This window comes from Clarias gariepinus, chromosome 12 (assembly GCF_024256425.1).
Source record: "Clarias gariepinus isolate MV-2021 ecotype Netherlands chromosome 12, CGAR_prim_01v2, whole genome shotgun sequence".
NCBI lineage: Eukaryota > Metazoa > Chordata > Actinopteri > Siluriformes > Clariidae > Clarias > Clarias gariepinus.
In genome coordinates, this window is record NC_071111.1 from 25,006,223 (window position 1) to 25,024,282 (window position 18,060).

Genomic DNA, 18,060 nt, shown 5'->3' on the forward strand with positions numbered 1-18,060 from the left:
TATTTAAATAGCAAAATCAATGACCACGTTTGCTTTTTCACTTTTTTGTCTGCGTCGCGCGTCAAACCGGCCAAAACTCAAACGCAATCGCTAATCCATTTGCAATTGCATTTCCAACACGTTACACGGAAACCTGTCAATCAGCGTCAGGGGCGGGTCTATACTGTGGGGCGAGATTGTGTGGGGAGTGACGTCACTCGCAGTCGCCGACCAAGACGGGGGAAATTTGAGCAATGGAGGTGAACCACTTAAAGTTGTGTTATGCGCTAAAATGCCCCCTGTCACGGATTGCACCCCCCACAAAATCTTTATCAAATATATTAGGACATCATAATTAAAAATTCATATTATTATTATTATTATTATTATTATCAAATATATTATTGCTATTATAATTAACCCTAGGCACGTGACAAATTAATAAACAAAAATTAAGACACATAATACAAATTCTCATATGTTTATTTTGTGGAACATTTATTTTGCAGGGGTTTTTCATGTAATACAAAAATGTTTACACAAAATAAATATTGTTTATGATGAAAAATTACACAAAGCGATTTTTATTATAAATAAGCAATACAAAAATATACATATATATGAAAAAATATATCATTTTTATATTTTTTCCCTATACAACATGCCTTTTTTATATTGCTTATTTTATAATCAAATTCATTTGGTGCAATTTGTAAATCAACCTTTTAACTTATGTTCTAATATAATATTTGATAGGGGTTATGTAGGGGCAGGGAGGCATTTTAGCGCATAACATTGAAAAAAAAATCAATAGCTTTTTCGCATCACATGAAAAACCAGTTGTACTATAATCCACTCTATCAGTTTCAGTTTGATTTCATTTTTATTTATTTATTTATTTTCAAAAAATTAACTGAATTAATATCAAACTGAATATTGCAAAGGTAACAGTGTAATATGTTTGATGTCCTGTGAAGTATTTTTCTGTAATCTTGTGTATTCTTTTGTAAACAAACAGTTGGGTCTTGTTCATGCACTATTTAGACGGTCCCTTAGTGACTCCATCGCTATAAAGCTCCGGTAAGCAGAATTTTTAAAAGATTTAGCTCCAGCAGGCTGTAACAGGAGAAGATCTAATATAAATATATATATATATATATATATATATATATATATATATATATATATATATATATATTTATTTGTAATAGCTTCTCTGTCCACTTCAGAGTAAGAAAATTTGCAGATGAGATAATCTCGGTTCACCTCCATTGCTCAAATTCTCTCCTCTTGGTCGGCGACTGTGAGTGACGTCACTCCCCACACAATCCCGCCCCACAGTATAGACCCGCCCCTGATGCTGATTGACAGGTTTCCGTGTAACGTGTTGGAAATGCAATTGCATATGGATTACCGATTGCGTTGGAGTTTTGGCCGGCTTGACGCGCGACGCAAAGAAAGTGAAAAAGCAAACGTGGTCATTGATTTTGCTGTTTAAATATGGCAGGTTCAAGACTTGTAAGACATGGGAAATACAAATGCAAATGGACTTTTCTTTTTCATTTGAAATTTGGCAGTCAGTGTGCGTTCACAAAGGCGAAACAGGAAACGGTAATGCAAAGTTTGCAATAGCATTTGAATTATGGCACACTTTGTGCGTCCACATATGGGAAAAGCAATTGTAAATGTAATTTGCAATTCCTTTTGAATATTGTCTGGGATATCAGTGAACATTGGTCTCCATCTAGCTATAAACAGGGTTGCCAGATCTGTATAATAGAAGCAATATTAAAACCATGCAGTCTTTATTAATAGTTCTTTCACTGAGCTCTTAAATATTCTTGTATTATTTCACATTTAGTGATAAATAAACTCACTGACTCAGATACACTCATACAGTAACACAGAGCTGAAGTTGAGAACAGGATCAATAGGTGTGTGTATGAGAGGAGATCACAGTGCATGATCACTACTGTATGTTTAATATAGAGAATGTGGAGTTACGTCACACTGTTTTTATACCACGTTGTTATTTGGAAGGCATCAGTATCTTTGGTTTTAATGCTGATCGGTTGCCATGGTGATTTCTGACACAGATGTGTTGAGAGTGACACAGAGTTCAGAGTGGCTTGTTATTGTTCTTAGATTTGTGACATGGTGTTTTTCTTTCGAGATGAAGAAGAGTAAACCTAAAGAAAACGGACCTTACTGGGAGAAGTTAAATGCAGGTGCCAAGCAGAGACATTTTGAGGAAGATGTAAAGATTAAAAACATCGATCCGTATGACCTGGTAGCTGAAGAGTGAATGAAAGACCCAGACACACAACCCCTTCTCACACACCCTGACATTTTAATTACCTGGTTGTGTGACATGTCTGAGAAGCATAGAAGACACATAGGGTTCACTGTCCATCGTCTCTCATTAGCATCATCATCACACTTTTTTTCATGGCCGAGTTATTTACCAAAATCGAGCATTTCAACAACTTCGAATACACAGAGAACTCCTCATCCACCAACAGTGGTGCTGATTCATAAATGACATGCAGAGTGACACTAACTGCACAAGCTCTGTACAGATATGATTAAAATAATGTATGTAAAAAATCTCCAAGCTCCAATACACAGCTAAAGATATTACTCCAGAAGTAGAGCAATTCCACATTAAAACCAGTGATCTGGCAACCGCTCCAACAACACTGGTAACTTCCACCTGCTTTTGAGAGGACAAAATTACGTGTAAAACTGATGATTTGTGTACATTTATAGAACTTCTAATTAACTTATGTTAATTTCATAGATTCACTTTCACACATTTTTGCATAATTCGTCCTGAAATGCACAAAACACTGAGCACATCTGCCTCTTTCTCTTTATCTCAATTTTTTTTTAGAATTTTAATTTACCCAATTTTTACAATTTAAACGTGTCGAACCTGATGGATCCAAATTGTAGATGTTTTTTTACTCTCTATTAGATTTATAATTAAGCAATAGCTATTATACAATATATTATTCACAGTCTGGTTTACATAAGACATGAATATGAATTCTTTTTAAGTTTAATGATTTATATTTTACATTATATCTTTTTAATTCATGATTTTTATTTTTCACCTTGTTTTAGACTTTTACTTTTTTAATCATGCAGCAATGTACTGTAAATATACACACATCTGCTGAGATAAACTAAATATAAGACTCAGTTCGATCAGTTTTAATTACATTGTTAATTAGAATAAATTGGTGATGTCATTCCGAGTGAATTTTTTTAAAAATTCATCAGCTTTAAAGTAAGTCTTAAGTAAAGACAAAAATCTGGTGATGAAGAGTGTGTCATTGTGTCTCTCTACAGGTTGCGAGGTTGTGGTGTCTCAGATGAAGGCTGTGCTGCTCTGACTTCAGCTCTGAGATCAAACCCCTCACAGCTGAGACAACTGAATCTAACTTGTAATAATGTAGGAGACTCAGGAGTAAAGGGTCTCTCTGCTGTACTGGAGAATCCTGACTGTAAACTGGAGACACTGTGGTAAGATCATCTCTCTGAGAGTCACATGACCTGCTCCTTAGTAAGACACATTCTCTAATAGTGAGACTGAAGCAGAAGTTTTTGGTTGATCATCAATGTCCTGAGGAGGAAGATTGTTTCTTTTCACTGCACACTGATGATTTGTCACAGAGTCTTTGGGTCAGATGTACGTATGTGAGAAGCTGCAGAGCAAAACATGACTTGATGTGACTGCAGTGTGTCTGAAATGACTGTGAAATTTACTAAAACACTGTAACTAATCACACAAACTGCACCTGGGACACAAACTAAATGCACTGTGTGTGAGCTGTAGGGTTTAAAAGCAGCAGAAAAAATGCAAATGAGAAACATTTATTGGTCTTAAAGCTGAAATAATGTTTATTTAGTCAGTGAAAATTCTAGGGTTGCCAACTCCGGGAATCATAAGGGACACTTTTAATGTTTCCTTTTTATTTTTTTTATTCATTATTTTTTTACTTGAACACCCCTCAACTCCTCTGATATTGTTTTGTCATTCTTTATGTAAGCTGTATGAACGTGTAAACTTGTAAAATATTTGTATGCATGCATGTATGTATTGTATGCGGCACGTTGGCTTCGTGGTTAGCACTGTTGCCCTGCAGGTTCAGGTTCAATTCCCGTCTCTGAGTTTACATGTTCTCTCTGTACTTGGTGGATTTTCTCCCACAGTCCAAAGACATGTAGATTAGACTAATTGGCGAATGAGTGTGTGTGTGTATGTGTGTGTGTGTGGGCCCTGTAATGATTTGGCTTCCCATCTAAGGTGCACTCCTAGATACTCTAAATATCTCTAAGTCCTCTGGAATAGGATCCAGGCCCCTTGCAACCCTGTATACATACTAACATGGTATAGACAATGACTATGTATGTACTGTAGCATCTATGTATTATTATATAGTTAATATTATTTGCTACTCGGTTTATTTTAAGTATTGTAGTAAAAACAATCTGTTATTGCAGTCTGATTTGCCTGACACACATCTTTAAGTTCTGTTCTGTAATAGTTTGCTCTGGTGCTGCAGGACCTCTAGTGTGTATGGTGAACTGGGAGACGCCCATTCAGTGTCCAGCAAATAAAACCTGCCTTAACTTTGCTTTATGACATGAAACACTGGGTATGAAGGTTAAAAACATAACATAATCCAGTTTAATAAATATAGGTGTTATACTCACCCATTTTACCAAGTACGTAATAATCTTTATTTCTTTATTTTTTACTAAAGAGAAACCTTTTTCTTTCTTTTTTTTTTTAACCCAGGACATTACACATTCCCAATTAAGTGTCAAGACATTTCTCCTCTGGTGTGTGTAGACTGGTTATATATTTTTCTGAATGATTTCACACAGAACAGTAGAATGAAATATGCCTGTGTAACTGTACAGTACAGTATATATTCACAGTGTCATAAATGAACCGTCATTTAAACAGAGGCATTTCGTACTCTGACTGGTTTTACTAACTGTATTGCTGCATAAAGTTAGATGTGCTCTTTTTTTCCTGCTCCCACTGCAGGTGACCTGAGGTAATGTCTACTCCCTTCGTGTCTCCCGAGCTTCCCAGGTTAATTACTCCACACGTTGACATGAAAAAATGCAACGTGCACTGAGTGATAGAAAACTGATCGCGCAAACGATATCATCATTCTTAACTTTGACATTATTTTCCTTGCGCACGCATAAACAGTGTGACATGGTGTGGTGGAATCGTGGTGTGTGTCTCTCTCTTTGTTTTGAAAATGGTAGAACTGTGGTTCCCCCTTTGCAAATAAAGCAGCGATTGACCGATGGCGCTCTTAGCCAAAGAGGGACTGATGCAAACATAAAATATAATGCATTTGTCTAGATCTACTGTCAACCTGACAATGCCAAACTTTACTAGATTATCACTTATTGGCTCAGAACACCGTTAGTCACTCTTTAGCCCAGAGGTAATGTGAGAGGTAATGTCTCCCGGAGCTATGGGTCCACGAGGGACTGAGGCACTCTGAGCCAATGAGTAATAATCCAATGACGTTTGCCATTGTTAGGTTGACAGTACATCTAGCCAAATGTATCATATTTCAGGGGTGTCTGGTGCTACCCCATGCTTTTGTAAAGTTTTAAAGTTGCGTAGTAGAAGAAGCGAGTCGCTTGGTCTGCTGAGCTTCGATAAGCTTTTCTGGCACCTGGAGAGACAGTCAAACACACACACGTGGTCTGTCAGAAAAGTCTCTGTTTATTAACAGCAAAAGGTGTCATTTTTATATGTTTGATCACACCTGTACCATCGACATCTGTTACTACAAAGAACATGAACCATTGTAAAATGTCCTGGTGAGACTCTAAAGAACAAAGGAGTGGAAGTTAGATAGGTGTCCATCCAGAGACGAATCAGGAGGTGTTGGCTCAACTTAGGGGGAGAGAGAGAGAGAGATAGGGAGAGAATGGGAAGCAGCATGGAAGATTTAACACATTAACATCAGATCTATAAGGAAGACAGTAAAAATAAGTCCATTTATATAAAATAATTCTTACAGTTTTCATTGCTTTTTGTGGAGGCACTGCCATCTTTGATTTAAATGCTGATCGCGGTTGCCATGGTGATTTCTGACACAGATATGCTTAGAGTGACATAGAGACATTAATATTTTTTTCTTTTTAACTTTAATGATTTGTATTTTACATACTATAATTTAATTTATGAATTACATTTTTTACCTTGTTTTATACTTTAACTTTTTTGATCTGGCACAATATACTATAAATATACACATATCTGCTTATGGAAACAAAATATAAAACTCAGTATGATCATTTTCATTTACATTGTTAATTAGATTAAACAGGTGATGTCATTCTAAATAATAACATCATTTTACAAACACATCAGCTTTAAAATATGTCTTAAATTAAGATAAAAATCTGGTGATGAAGAGTGTGTCATTGTGTCTCTCTACAGGATGGTGGATTGTGGTGTTTCAGATGAAGGCTGTGCTGCTCTGACTTCAGCTCTGAGATCAAACCCCTCACACCTGAGAGTACTGGATCTGTCCTGGAATAAAGTAGGAGACTCAGGAGTGAAGTATCTCTGTGCTGTACTGGAGAATCCTCACTGTAAACTGGAGACACTGAGGTAAGATCATCTCTCTGAGAGTCACATGACCTGCTCCTCAGTAAGACACATTCTCTAATAGTGAGACTGAAGCAGAAGTTTTAGGTTGATCATCAATGTCCTGAGGAGGAAGATTGTTTCTTTTCACTGCACACTGATGATTTGTCACAGAGTCTTTGGGTCATCACACTTTTCTTCTATCTCTAAGTTTATCTTCTATCATGTGTATTTGACCAAACCTTCACAGAACCTTTGGAAGCATACGTGTGCTCTAGCTAATTCATTTTTCAACGTAGCTCATTCAGTGGGCAGGTGACACGTTTCCCTTGAAGAACTCCTACATTTTTTTCGCTTACACTTTACAAGATTTTAAAAACTACAAGTCACTGTAAGTTTATGAACAATTCTGCAGTGTCTGTGTGTAAGATCTACTGATCCACAAACCACTGATCTGTGAGAGCACAGTCGTACCTACTAACTAAGGTAAAGTGACTCTCTGCTTTTGAACTGGACTATCAGCTATCAAACCAAACAGAAATGTAAACATGTGGAATATGTAGTGAAAGGATTGTTTAGGTTGTATAAATGATCATGTGACCTGCTATGTCAGTGTTTCTGATGCAGCAGTTTCATCCTGACATAACGACACAGGTTAACAAAATCGAGCTACTGAACAATTCTAATACACAGAGAACGCCTCATCCACCAACAATGCCACTGAAATGTGAATTAAATTCAAATCTTATTTGTCACCATAAACAGTCTGATATGCAGTGAAATGTTAAATGACGTGTGGTGTGAGGGTAAGATTTAAAACGAGCCTCCAAATTCTTGCGTTTAATACGAGTTGAAAGAAGAATTATTGATTTTGTGTCCTTTACACCTCGATACGATACCAGCTGACACCAAACCAGGAGAGAGGCACACACACACACACACACGCACGCTGCGTCTGAAGTTCTATTTCTTCTTCTTCTTTGTCTTTCGGCTGTTCCCTTTCAGGGGTCGCCACAGCGAATCATTTGCCTCCATCTAACCCTATCCTCTGCATCCTCTTCTCTCACACCAACTAACTTCATGTCCTCTCTCACTGCATCCATAAATCTCCTCTTTGGTCTTCCTCTAGACCTCCTGCCTGGCAGTTCCAACCTCAGCATCCTTCTACCGATATATTCACAATCTCTCCTCTGAACATGTCCAAACCACCTCAATCTGGCCTCTCTGACTTTATCTCCAAAACATCTAACGTGGGTTGTCCCTCTGATAAACTCATTCTTAATCCTATCCATCCTTGTCACTCCCAAAGAGAACCTCAACATCTTCAGCTCTGCTACCTCCAACTCTGCCTCCTGTCTTTTCTTCAGCGCCACTGTCTCTAAGCTGTAGAGCATCGCTGGTCTCACCACTGTCCTGAACACCTTTCCTTTCATTCTCGCTGATACTCTTTTATCGCACAACACACCTGACACTTTTCTCCACCCATTCCAACCTGCCTGTACCCGCCTCTTCACCTCCTTTCCACACTCTCCGTTGCTCTGGACCGTTGACCCTAAGTACTTAAAATTCTGCACCTTCTTTACCTCTGCTCCCTGTAGCCCCACCGATCCTCCTGGGTCCCTCTCATTTACACACATGTATTCCGTCTTGCTGCGGCTAACCTTCATTCCTCTGCTTTCCAGAGCATACCTCCACCTCTCCAAATTTTCCTTCCTGTTCCACAACAGTCACCTCTTCTACTCTTTGTTCTCTTTCGTTTTCCTCATTCATCAACTCCTTAAAGTAATCCTTCCATTTTTCCATCACCCTTTTGGCATCTGTCAGTACATTTCCATCTCTATCTTTAATCACTCTAACCTGCTGCACATCCTTCCCATCTCTATCTCTCTGCCTTGCCAACCTGTACAGATCCCCCTCTCCCTCCTTACTGTCTAGCCTGGCATACAAGTCCTCATATGCTCTTTGTTTGGCCTTTGCCACCTCTACCTTCACCTTACTCTGCATCTCCCCGTACTCCTGTCTACTCTCTTCAGTCCTCTTAGTGTCTCACTTCTTCTTAGCTAGCCTCTTTCCCTGTATACACTCCTGGACTTCCTCATTCCACCACCAAGTCTCCTTGTCCACTTTTCCCTTACCTGATGATTCATCAAGTACCCTCATACCTGTCTCCCTGATCACATTGGCTGTAGTTGTCCAGTCAACTGAAAGCACCTCCTGACCCATAGCCTGTCTCAACTCCTCCCTAAAGACTTCACAACATTCTTCCTTTCTCAGCTTCCACCACTTTGTCCTCTGCTCTGCCTTTGTCCTCTTCGCCTTCCTCACCACCAGGGTTATTTTACACACCACCATTCTGTGTTGTCTGACTACACTCTCCCCTACCAACACTTTGCAGTCACTGATCTCTTTTAGGTTACAACGTTGACACAAGATGTAGTCGACCTGAGTGCTTCTGCCTCCACTCTTATGTCACCCTATGTTCCAGCCTCTTCTGGAAGAAAGTATTCACTACTGCCATTTCCATCCTCTTTGCAAAGTCCACCACCATCTGTCCTTCTACATTCCTGTCCTGAAGACCAAACCTGCCCATCACATTTTCATCACCTCTGTTCCCTTCCCCAACATGTCCATTGAAGTCTGCACCAATCACCACTCTTTCCCCTCTGGGGATGCTGTGCATCACTTCATCTAACTCACACCAGAATTTCTCCTTTTCTTTTAACTCACATCCTACCTGTGCGGAATAACCACTAACAACATTGAACATTATCCCTTCAATTTCCAGCTTCAAACTCATCACCCTATCTGATACTCTCTTCACCTCTAGAACATTCCTTACAAACTCCTCTTTCAGAATAACTCCTACTCCATTTCTTTTCTTATCCACACCATGGTAAAACAATTTGAACCCTGATTCTAAGCTTCTAGCCTTGCTACCTTTCCACCTGGTCTCCTAGACACACAGTACATCCACCTTTCTTCTCTGCATCATATCAACTAACTCTCTTCCCTTCCCTGTCATGGTCCCAACATTCAAAGTCCCTACTATCACTCCTAAACTCTTGCCTTTCCTCTTCTCTCTCTGCTTTCGAACACGCCTTCCTCCTCTCCTTCTTCGACTACTGAAGTTCTATTTCTTATCAGGTAAAAATATAAAGTGCATGTGTTTTTACGTATGAAAACAATAAAAACATTTAGAAAAGACAATAATTAAGTAAAATACAAAATAAACAGACAATAAACCTTATTTAATCTTTAATTATGATTGTGATTTTTGTTCTTGTCATATGGAAACAGTATCATTAAAACTATGACAAGTTCCTGGTAATAATAACACAGTGTAGAACACAGAACACAGTATTAATAATTATTTCTTTTTTCATTTTCACTGAATTTCCACTTTCTTAATTACCACTAAGTCTTGCACAAAAACAAACAAAAAAAGTCTTTCACGCGAACAAGTTTGGACCGGCTACCAGAAATTCGTGAAACTGGAAGAAACTGCTTTGCAAGTCGAAGCAAACTCTAATCCTAAGTCGAATATTCACTAGACATGGTGTTCATATGTCAAGAGTCATATGTCATTTATTTAGCTGGCTACAACACTAATTTTGAGTTAGCTAATTCTCTTAACTATTTTTATAATTGTTTTAATGTTTTAGATTTTAATAAGGAAATTCGGGAATTAAATAGTAAGCTTACAGATGGACAGCACTTTAGTATACAACAAAGAGATGTGCAGAAGGCCTTTCTCTCAGTAAGAGTGAATAAAAGTAAAGGACCAGATAATATATGTGGTCGCACACATAAAATCTGTGCAAAGGAATTAAGTCCTATATTTGAATATATTTTTATACAGGCCTACATGAACTTTTTTAAGCTGTTTGGACTGACCTGTGTGTTAGGAGAGTGCGTACACAACCACTCTACGATGATAAAGAGCCGCCCAGTGGTTTTCTTTTCATTTATTACAATAACACGCCCCTTGAAACCAGGCCAATCGCAAATGCCTGTCGATGTGACGCCACACCACAAGAGGCCGCTCCTACACTAGTTGATTGACACTGGTGTTTTAGCAAAGACCCGCCCCGAGTGAGAAGAAGCTGTAGGCCATTGTTTTTCACCGCTGGAGCAAAATGCCGCCTAAGCGAGTGTGGTGTACAGTTGTTGGGTGTAATAGTGAACACAGCAGTCGTCATTCACTACCAATATCTGAGCCGCTGAGGACGCAGTGGCTAAATTTAGTTTTTAAAGCTAACGTCCCTGCCGATTTACCTAAATGCGTTCATGTTTGCGATAATCATTTTTCACTAGACTGCTTTATAAACGCGGGTCAATATAAAGCAGGTTTTACTAGGAAGCTGCTCCTAAAAATGGATCTGTACTAACGCTTCGTGTTCATCTTCACCAGGCTCGGTGAGTGTAATTCCTTTTACTATGACTCTTTGCAGATCACCTTTTCTAATAATCACGATAAATGCGGAGTGTAAGTTAACTTATACTCTCATAGAACATGGTTATGTCGTCTACTCTATGTACATCCGTCTCTATATAATCCCTAATCGCCCGTTTATAATAAACAATGCATTGAGGCGATTGTCTAGTTGCAAACTGTGTACGTAGTCGGAAAACTATATTATGCTTACCTCTGTTACATTAGATGGTTTATAACGATGTCTGTCGAAGATTAAGAAGTCATGTAAACACATCAGTAAACACATCGCGTCTGTATCTCTCTCAGTAAGCTTCTCCGCTTTATGTTTTTGTTGCTCACGGCAGCGTAACAGCCCGTTAATTCATAATTTCTGCGTTGTCAGGCGATATTACAAACTTCCGCGTTCCGTATTTAAATCAAAACAAAAACGACTGAAGAAAACAGACTCAGGCTCTATAATCCATAGTTTTCCAGTTTGGACTGCATTACCCACAAAGCACTGCGTTGTGGGCAATGCTTTTTTGGGTAATGCAGTCCAAAGCATTGCCCACACTGGACTACACTCCCGTGGCTATACCCCACGTGTGTTGTGAAGACACGCCCCACAGAACTGGGGGGGCGGGCTCAGCAGAGATCATAAGCATTTAAAGGAACATGCACTGAAATAGGTTGCTGAGAACAGAGCTAGTTTTTACCAGTAAAAAGTAGTGCTGCACGATTAATGATATCGCAATCGCGATGTCAGCCTATGCGATTACATTACAGCAAATGTTGCGATTATATTAAATAAACAAATGCGTTCGCGGACGTAATAAGACATTCATTCTAATAGCTGCATGGCCATTTCTTATGTCAAAAAAAAACAAAAAACAGTCAGTCTTGTGTAGCGCGCGTGCTGGTGGTCACGTGACTTTCCGCAGCGCAGTGTGGAGACGGAAGAAAATGGATACAGAAGAGACCGACGCTGAACTTGTGCCCAGAAAAAATGCAACCTCTGTTATTTGGCGATATTTTGGTTTCAGGATATCGGATAGGTGGCAACACGACAAATTTATATCAGCACCTGAAGCAGCACAGAAAAGTATGATAAATGCATGGCGGTAAAAGCCAAGAGTAGTAAAAAGACCAAACAAAGCACAACCCAGTGTGAGCAGAACAAAACAACACATTATTACAGATGTGTTTGTAAGTCTCAGTAAGTGACTTAGCGACGTTGAACTTGAAATAACTGCAGTAAAATTCTTTTTAACTCCTACGGACCTTTGGTCAAGCAGGACGACCGAGACATATATTAGCCTAACCGCGCACAATGAGTTTGAACTGAAAAGCCGTTGCCTGCAAACATCATATTTCCCTGGCGATCACACCGGAGAGAACGCACTGTAGCCGCGGGTTTGAGAGAGGCACTGGCTGCATGGGACCTCTGTAAGGATGGTTTGGTAGCAGTCACAACAGACAACGGCACGAACATCGCCAAAGCGGGGGGTTAATCACTGGACTAGGTTACAGTGCTTCGGGCATAGACTTTATTTGGCCATCAGTAAGTTAAATTAATTTAATCTTTTCATATTTAAAGATACTTAACTGTATGTTAGAGAGGACAGCTATTAACAGATTTATTTAAGAATAAATGGAAATACAGTGTATGAGAGTGTATGACTCTAAAATTAATATGTTTAAAGGGCACTTTTCTTTCCTTTAATCTTTTCTTCATCATTAAATTAAAAATGGTGAGTGATTTGATAAGAAAACCAATAAAGTATATGTTACATCCTCCTTAAATGTCCCTGTTTTGGGACAAAATGTAAAAAAAAAATTTTAATGGTTATTTGTTTTATTTATCTGTACTTTTGACTTTTTAATTTTATTTTAAAGTTAATTTAATGTAATTTAATTAAATAATGTAAAGATGTTACTGTTATTTAAATTTGTACAATTTTGTTTTAATTAGAAAACTTTGTTCATTTGTTCATAGTTGCTAGATTGCACTGTACACCATATCTCAGTTGAGAAATTAAAATTTCGGCATTATTAGTAATGTGGGTGCATTTTCCTTGATAACAAGCAAGTTGAGTCATACCACTTGTTTATCGTATCGCAATCGTAAATCGCAATTTTGACCTTAATAATCGCAATATGACATTTTTCCCAAATCGTGCAGCCCTAGTTAAAAGTAGTGGTTTTTTTTTTTAGACAATCATTGAGAATTTTTTATTAAATATATTACAAACTTTTCATTAGGACCCTAAAGATCATATTAACATTTACTAAAACATGTTTCTGGATGTTCCCTTTAATAAATCTTTGCAGGAACAACAGGTACCTAAAGTTTGGAAGGAGGCTGTGGTAGTCCCTGTTCCTAAGTCTAACTCCCCTTAAACTCTTAATGATTTCAGACCTGTAGCTTTAACTTTAATTGTGATGAAAAGATTTATAAAGTTAGTGAGGTCTGAAATATTGAGAAATACTGAGCATGTACTTGATCCTATGCAGTTTGTCTATAGGCCTCAGAGGGGAGTGGAGGATGCTACAGTCACTTTGCTTAATCTTATTCTTAAACATTTTGGAAAAAAAACGGTTCTCATGTCAGACTTTTATTTGTTGACTTTCCGTCTGCTTTTAATACAATTCAACCTCCCATTTTGGTTAGTAAGCCGCTGAAACAGTTTGATCTCAGCAGTAATCTGGTGGGCTGGATTCTTACCTTTTTAACTAATCGCACATAAAGTATTAGAGTGAATGGAAGTTTATCAGACAAAGTTTGCTCCTCAACTGGCTCCCCACAAGGATGTGTTCTTTCACCTTTGTTATACAACCTCTACACAAATATGTGTCAGAGTAAATGGTAAAATAGAACCATTATTAAATATGCAGATGACTCAGTCCTTGTCAGTCAACTTCATGATATAGAAACTGGTCATGTTCCACTTACTTGCAGATTTTGTCAGGTGGTGTGAGGAGTCCTATCTTCAGTTAAATATATTATCGATTTTAGGAAGGCTACTCACACACAGGGGATTACTTACATTAAAGGTCAGAGGGTTGAATGTGTGGAATTATACAAATATCTTGGCACAATTATTGATGACAACATGTCTTGACAAGAATTGTAAAGCAGTGTGCAAGAAGGGCCATCAGCGTCTGATTTGTCTGAGGAAGTTTCCATATTGATAAATCTATGATGATTTTATTTTATCATGCTTTTCTTAAATCAGTTTTATAATTTTCTTTGGCATCATGGTTTGGAAATATTTTTGTCAAGAATAGAAATATTCAAAATCAGATAGTTAAGTGGTCCAGCAGGCTGACTGGGGTGTCATTAGTCAGTTTGGAGGCTGTGTACACTAGGCAGCTAAGGAGAATAACAAATTAAATTTTAGGTGACATCACCCATCCCTTGCATGCAGAGTTTCGTCTTCTTCCCTCCAGTCACAGGTTTTTGGTGTCAAGTTGTAGAACTTAACGATATAAAAATAGTTTCATTCCAGTAGCGATTAGACAGTTAAATAAGGTATAAATAGATATTTAAGGGAGAATTGGACACTAAAGAATTGTGTTTGGGCACTTACAGTATGTTCAAAGTTTATGGTACTTGTTGTTTGTTTTACTATGTGTGGTTTGTTTTGTACTGTATGTGTTGTGAATAAGGACTCTTAATTGCAAATCAATTTTACCTTTGGTACAAATTAAGAAACTTGAATTTGAAGGGGCCACTGCGTATTTCAGCTTTTGTCCAGGTGCCCTGTGTCACGTCTTACATTCCACACCTCGAAAGAACAAAAGTCATTAATATGTGAGTCATATGGAGACATGGAGACAGATAGACGAAGGGAAGCACATTGTTAGGTTTAAAAGAAGAGTGTCCGAGTTAAGTTTTAGGCCCCTACGCCACTGAGCCCAATTTGCTTATTATTATTATTATTATTATTATTATTATTATTTGCAAATTAGTTGTTAGTATCAGGAGGGAAGTTGGAGAGTGTTCAAAAATTTCGGCTGCCCCCTCCTGACATTAACGCTTTGAAAACGCCTTGGTATCAATTCTTAAGCGCTGTTATACTGTTATTATATTGATTTTTATACGTATTTATGGATTCATTATTGGTTTTTATCGCCTCCTTATCTGTTCGGCAACATTTAGCAGCAAAACATCCTCATATTAAATGTAGATGGAAGTAATGACAAAATTAACAAAGTGACAAATCAACAAATTTTTTAAGGAAAACAGTGTTGATTAAACATGATTAAAAATATATAGAACATGTTAAAGTTTAATACAAATAGATATTTGATATTTGATACAAATTACATTAAATAGAGTTTAATGTAAAATGTCTGTGGTTTATAAATTTCTGTTATTTTCATAATAAAGTCTGATCACAAATCTTTATTCCTAAAATACATGTGGTATAGCTGCCAACTTTTCAAAGAAGCTTGGAGTCAGATTTTGTAAATAAGGGCATAGCTTTGTGTGTACATGCACGTGACGCCCCCGGCACACACACACACCACACACCTCACACTGCATGGCTCAGGTTCTGTATATTCTAGGAGGACAGAGAAAATGACAATATCTGCATTGAGTTTAATCAAACACAAAACACTGCATCATTATTTATATTCGTGAGAACATTAAAGGGATAACACTTGATTAAAAGAGAATTCTACAAAACACATGCAGTATTATGTGTAATGTATGACATCTCCTGCACACACTCGTGCTGCCGAAGCTCAGAATTGAGGACAAAATAATGTGTAAAACTGACGACTGTTAATCTCTCAGATTTTATTAAATTAAGCAAAATATGTCATCAGATTCACTTTCACACTTTTTTGGATGTTTCTTTCTGAAATCTCTCCGTCTTTATGTCAGTTTTTCTGTAGAATTTCTATTTATTGTGAATTTCACTTTTAAACCTGTAGAACCTGATGGATCCAATTTGTAGACATTTTTTACTCTCCATTAGATTTATAATTCAGGTATATCTATTTAAATGTTTAGCAAGTAATCTGGTTTATACAAGACATGAATATTATTCATTACTTCATCTTCTATACTCCTTATCCTGTGTGTGATCTGTGATGAAGAGTGTGTCATTGTGTCTCTCTACAGGTTGCGTGGTTGTGGTGTCTCAGATGAAGGCTGTGCTGCTCTGACTTCAGCTCTGAGATCAAACCCCTCACACCTGAGAGAACTGGAGTTGCCTGATAATAAAATAGGAAAATCAGGGAAGAAGCTGCTTTCTGCTCTTAAGGATGATGAACATTACAAACTACAGACACTGAAGTGAGTAATGACCTTTTTGCATTATTGTTAATATAATAAAAGACTAATTATTAAAGTAATTAATCATTAGTTTGTACATTTCTATTTAGTCCCAATAAATATACGATTAGCAGGTTAGAAGTGTTATCACTGTTTTATTTAAACATTTTTCTCTAACAATATGCTTTAATGCTTTAATGTTTTGTGTTCAGTAAAGTTGATTTTAAATCTATGTGAAGTCAGAAGACAGGGAGTCAGTCAGAGTCTACAAAATGTCACAAATGAGTGCATGAGAGTGATTGTAAATGAACAGCTCGTCTCCTTGTGACACCCTGCTATCTCTGACTTCATACTGCTGCTTTTGTCTGAACAAGATGATCTCTGCTTTTCCCTGTTTTTGGAAGCAAACTTCATTCTCAACTTTTATGCTACAAATATTGTATTTAAGCCGCCACTTTCCTCACTCTGACACTTCTTCCAGCACCCGACCTCCACACCGTGTCTTCTGTCATTCCTGTAAAATTCACCTCAGCTTGTTCTTAAAGTCTGCACTGAAATATAAATGTAGAACAAGAGCTAAATGACTCAGTAGTGTTGATTATTTAAAAATCTCCAAAGCCTGTGATTGGATAAGAGCAGTGATGTGATGAGTAAATATCTGCTCATGTTCCTGTTATAACACAGATGTTACTAAGAATGAAGAAATGTTGAATGATTAATTATAAACAGGAGATGATGATGTTTCCCTTGAAGGAGAGATGATTACATGCTGTTGATCATGAAGTACCACAGTCCAGTTTATGATTATTAATACACATTTTTCCTTTATATTCAGGCTGTAATGAACATCTTTGTGTGATGAAGACTCCGGTGTTCCTGTGTTTCCATGTTGGTGATAGAGAACATGCTCATAAACACATCATTCATTTAGTTATAACACATTAAACAGACTCAGAGACGTGAGAAGTTTGTGTTCATCGTGCACAGTGAATCACAGACTGAGTGAACACAGACAAGTGGAGTGACACAAGTCATCAAATCTGCCAGTTCTGTTATGAAATATATGAAACATCAGCCTTGTTGTGGTCGCTGCTCGTCCAAACACATTCATGGACCAAAATTAACTGTTGTATGACGCAGGTTAGATGGGTCATGTGATTATTCTATGTTTTTAATTAGTGTTATTGTTTTATAATATATTTTTTATGCATGCTTTTTTATTGCTGTATTCTTGACTACACAATTAAAACGACATTATATTTAAGTTCTTTCAGTGTCCATAATTTAATCAAATACATAAAAAAAATTGTTATACAGCATTACTTCTGTTTAAAATTACTTAAAAATGTAACAAACTTTGTAGCAATATGTTTGTAACAGTTTTTTAAAGAAATTTCATGTTTAAAAACAAAATATTCATTAGTTAAATGTAATTTACTTCACCAACATTTTCTATGTAAAACTATCACATTTGATGTAACTCCACTTCTTCTTTTAACAGACAATAAAGTTGACAGGAGAGTTGTGGTTCTGTGTGGTTCATATCACTACAGCTTGTTTATCCACTTTGCGTGTGGACGTGGGTCTGTTGGGGCTAGCAGGAGGGGTTAGCACCTCTGTGTTCTCTTCTCCCAGGTTCACAGGTTCTGGAACACGTTTGCAGTGGCTGGAGTGGATCCACTTCACACTTTCTGCTACCTTCACCGCTGTCCGTGTCACTAGGAGCACCTGGAACGGTCCCGA

General features: G+C 37.6%; 2 protein-coding genes across 2 annotated transcripts in view; both read left to right on the forward strand.

Annotated features, from left to right (window-relative positions):
* The window catches only part of LOC128533835 (NACHT, LRR and PYD domains-containing protein 12-like), a 53,668-nt gene extending 46,876 nt beyond the window's left edge, over positions 1–6,792 (forward strand). The window contains exons 11-12 of the mRNA XM_053508092.1: positions 3,334–3,507; positions 6,467–6,792. Of these exons, the coding sequence (XP_053364067.1) occupies positions 3,334–3,507; positions 6,467–6,644 (352 nt within the window). The 3' untranslated portion in view covers positions 6,645–6,792. The remainder of the gene's footprint in view (positions 1–3,333; positions 3,508–6,466) is intronic.
* Positions 1–18,060, forward strand: part of LOC128533806 (NACHT, LRR and PYD domains-containing protein 12-like) — a 605,307-nt gene that overhangs the window by 400,163 nt on the left and 187,084 nt on the right. The gene's annotated exons all lie outside the window — the stretch shown is intronic.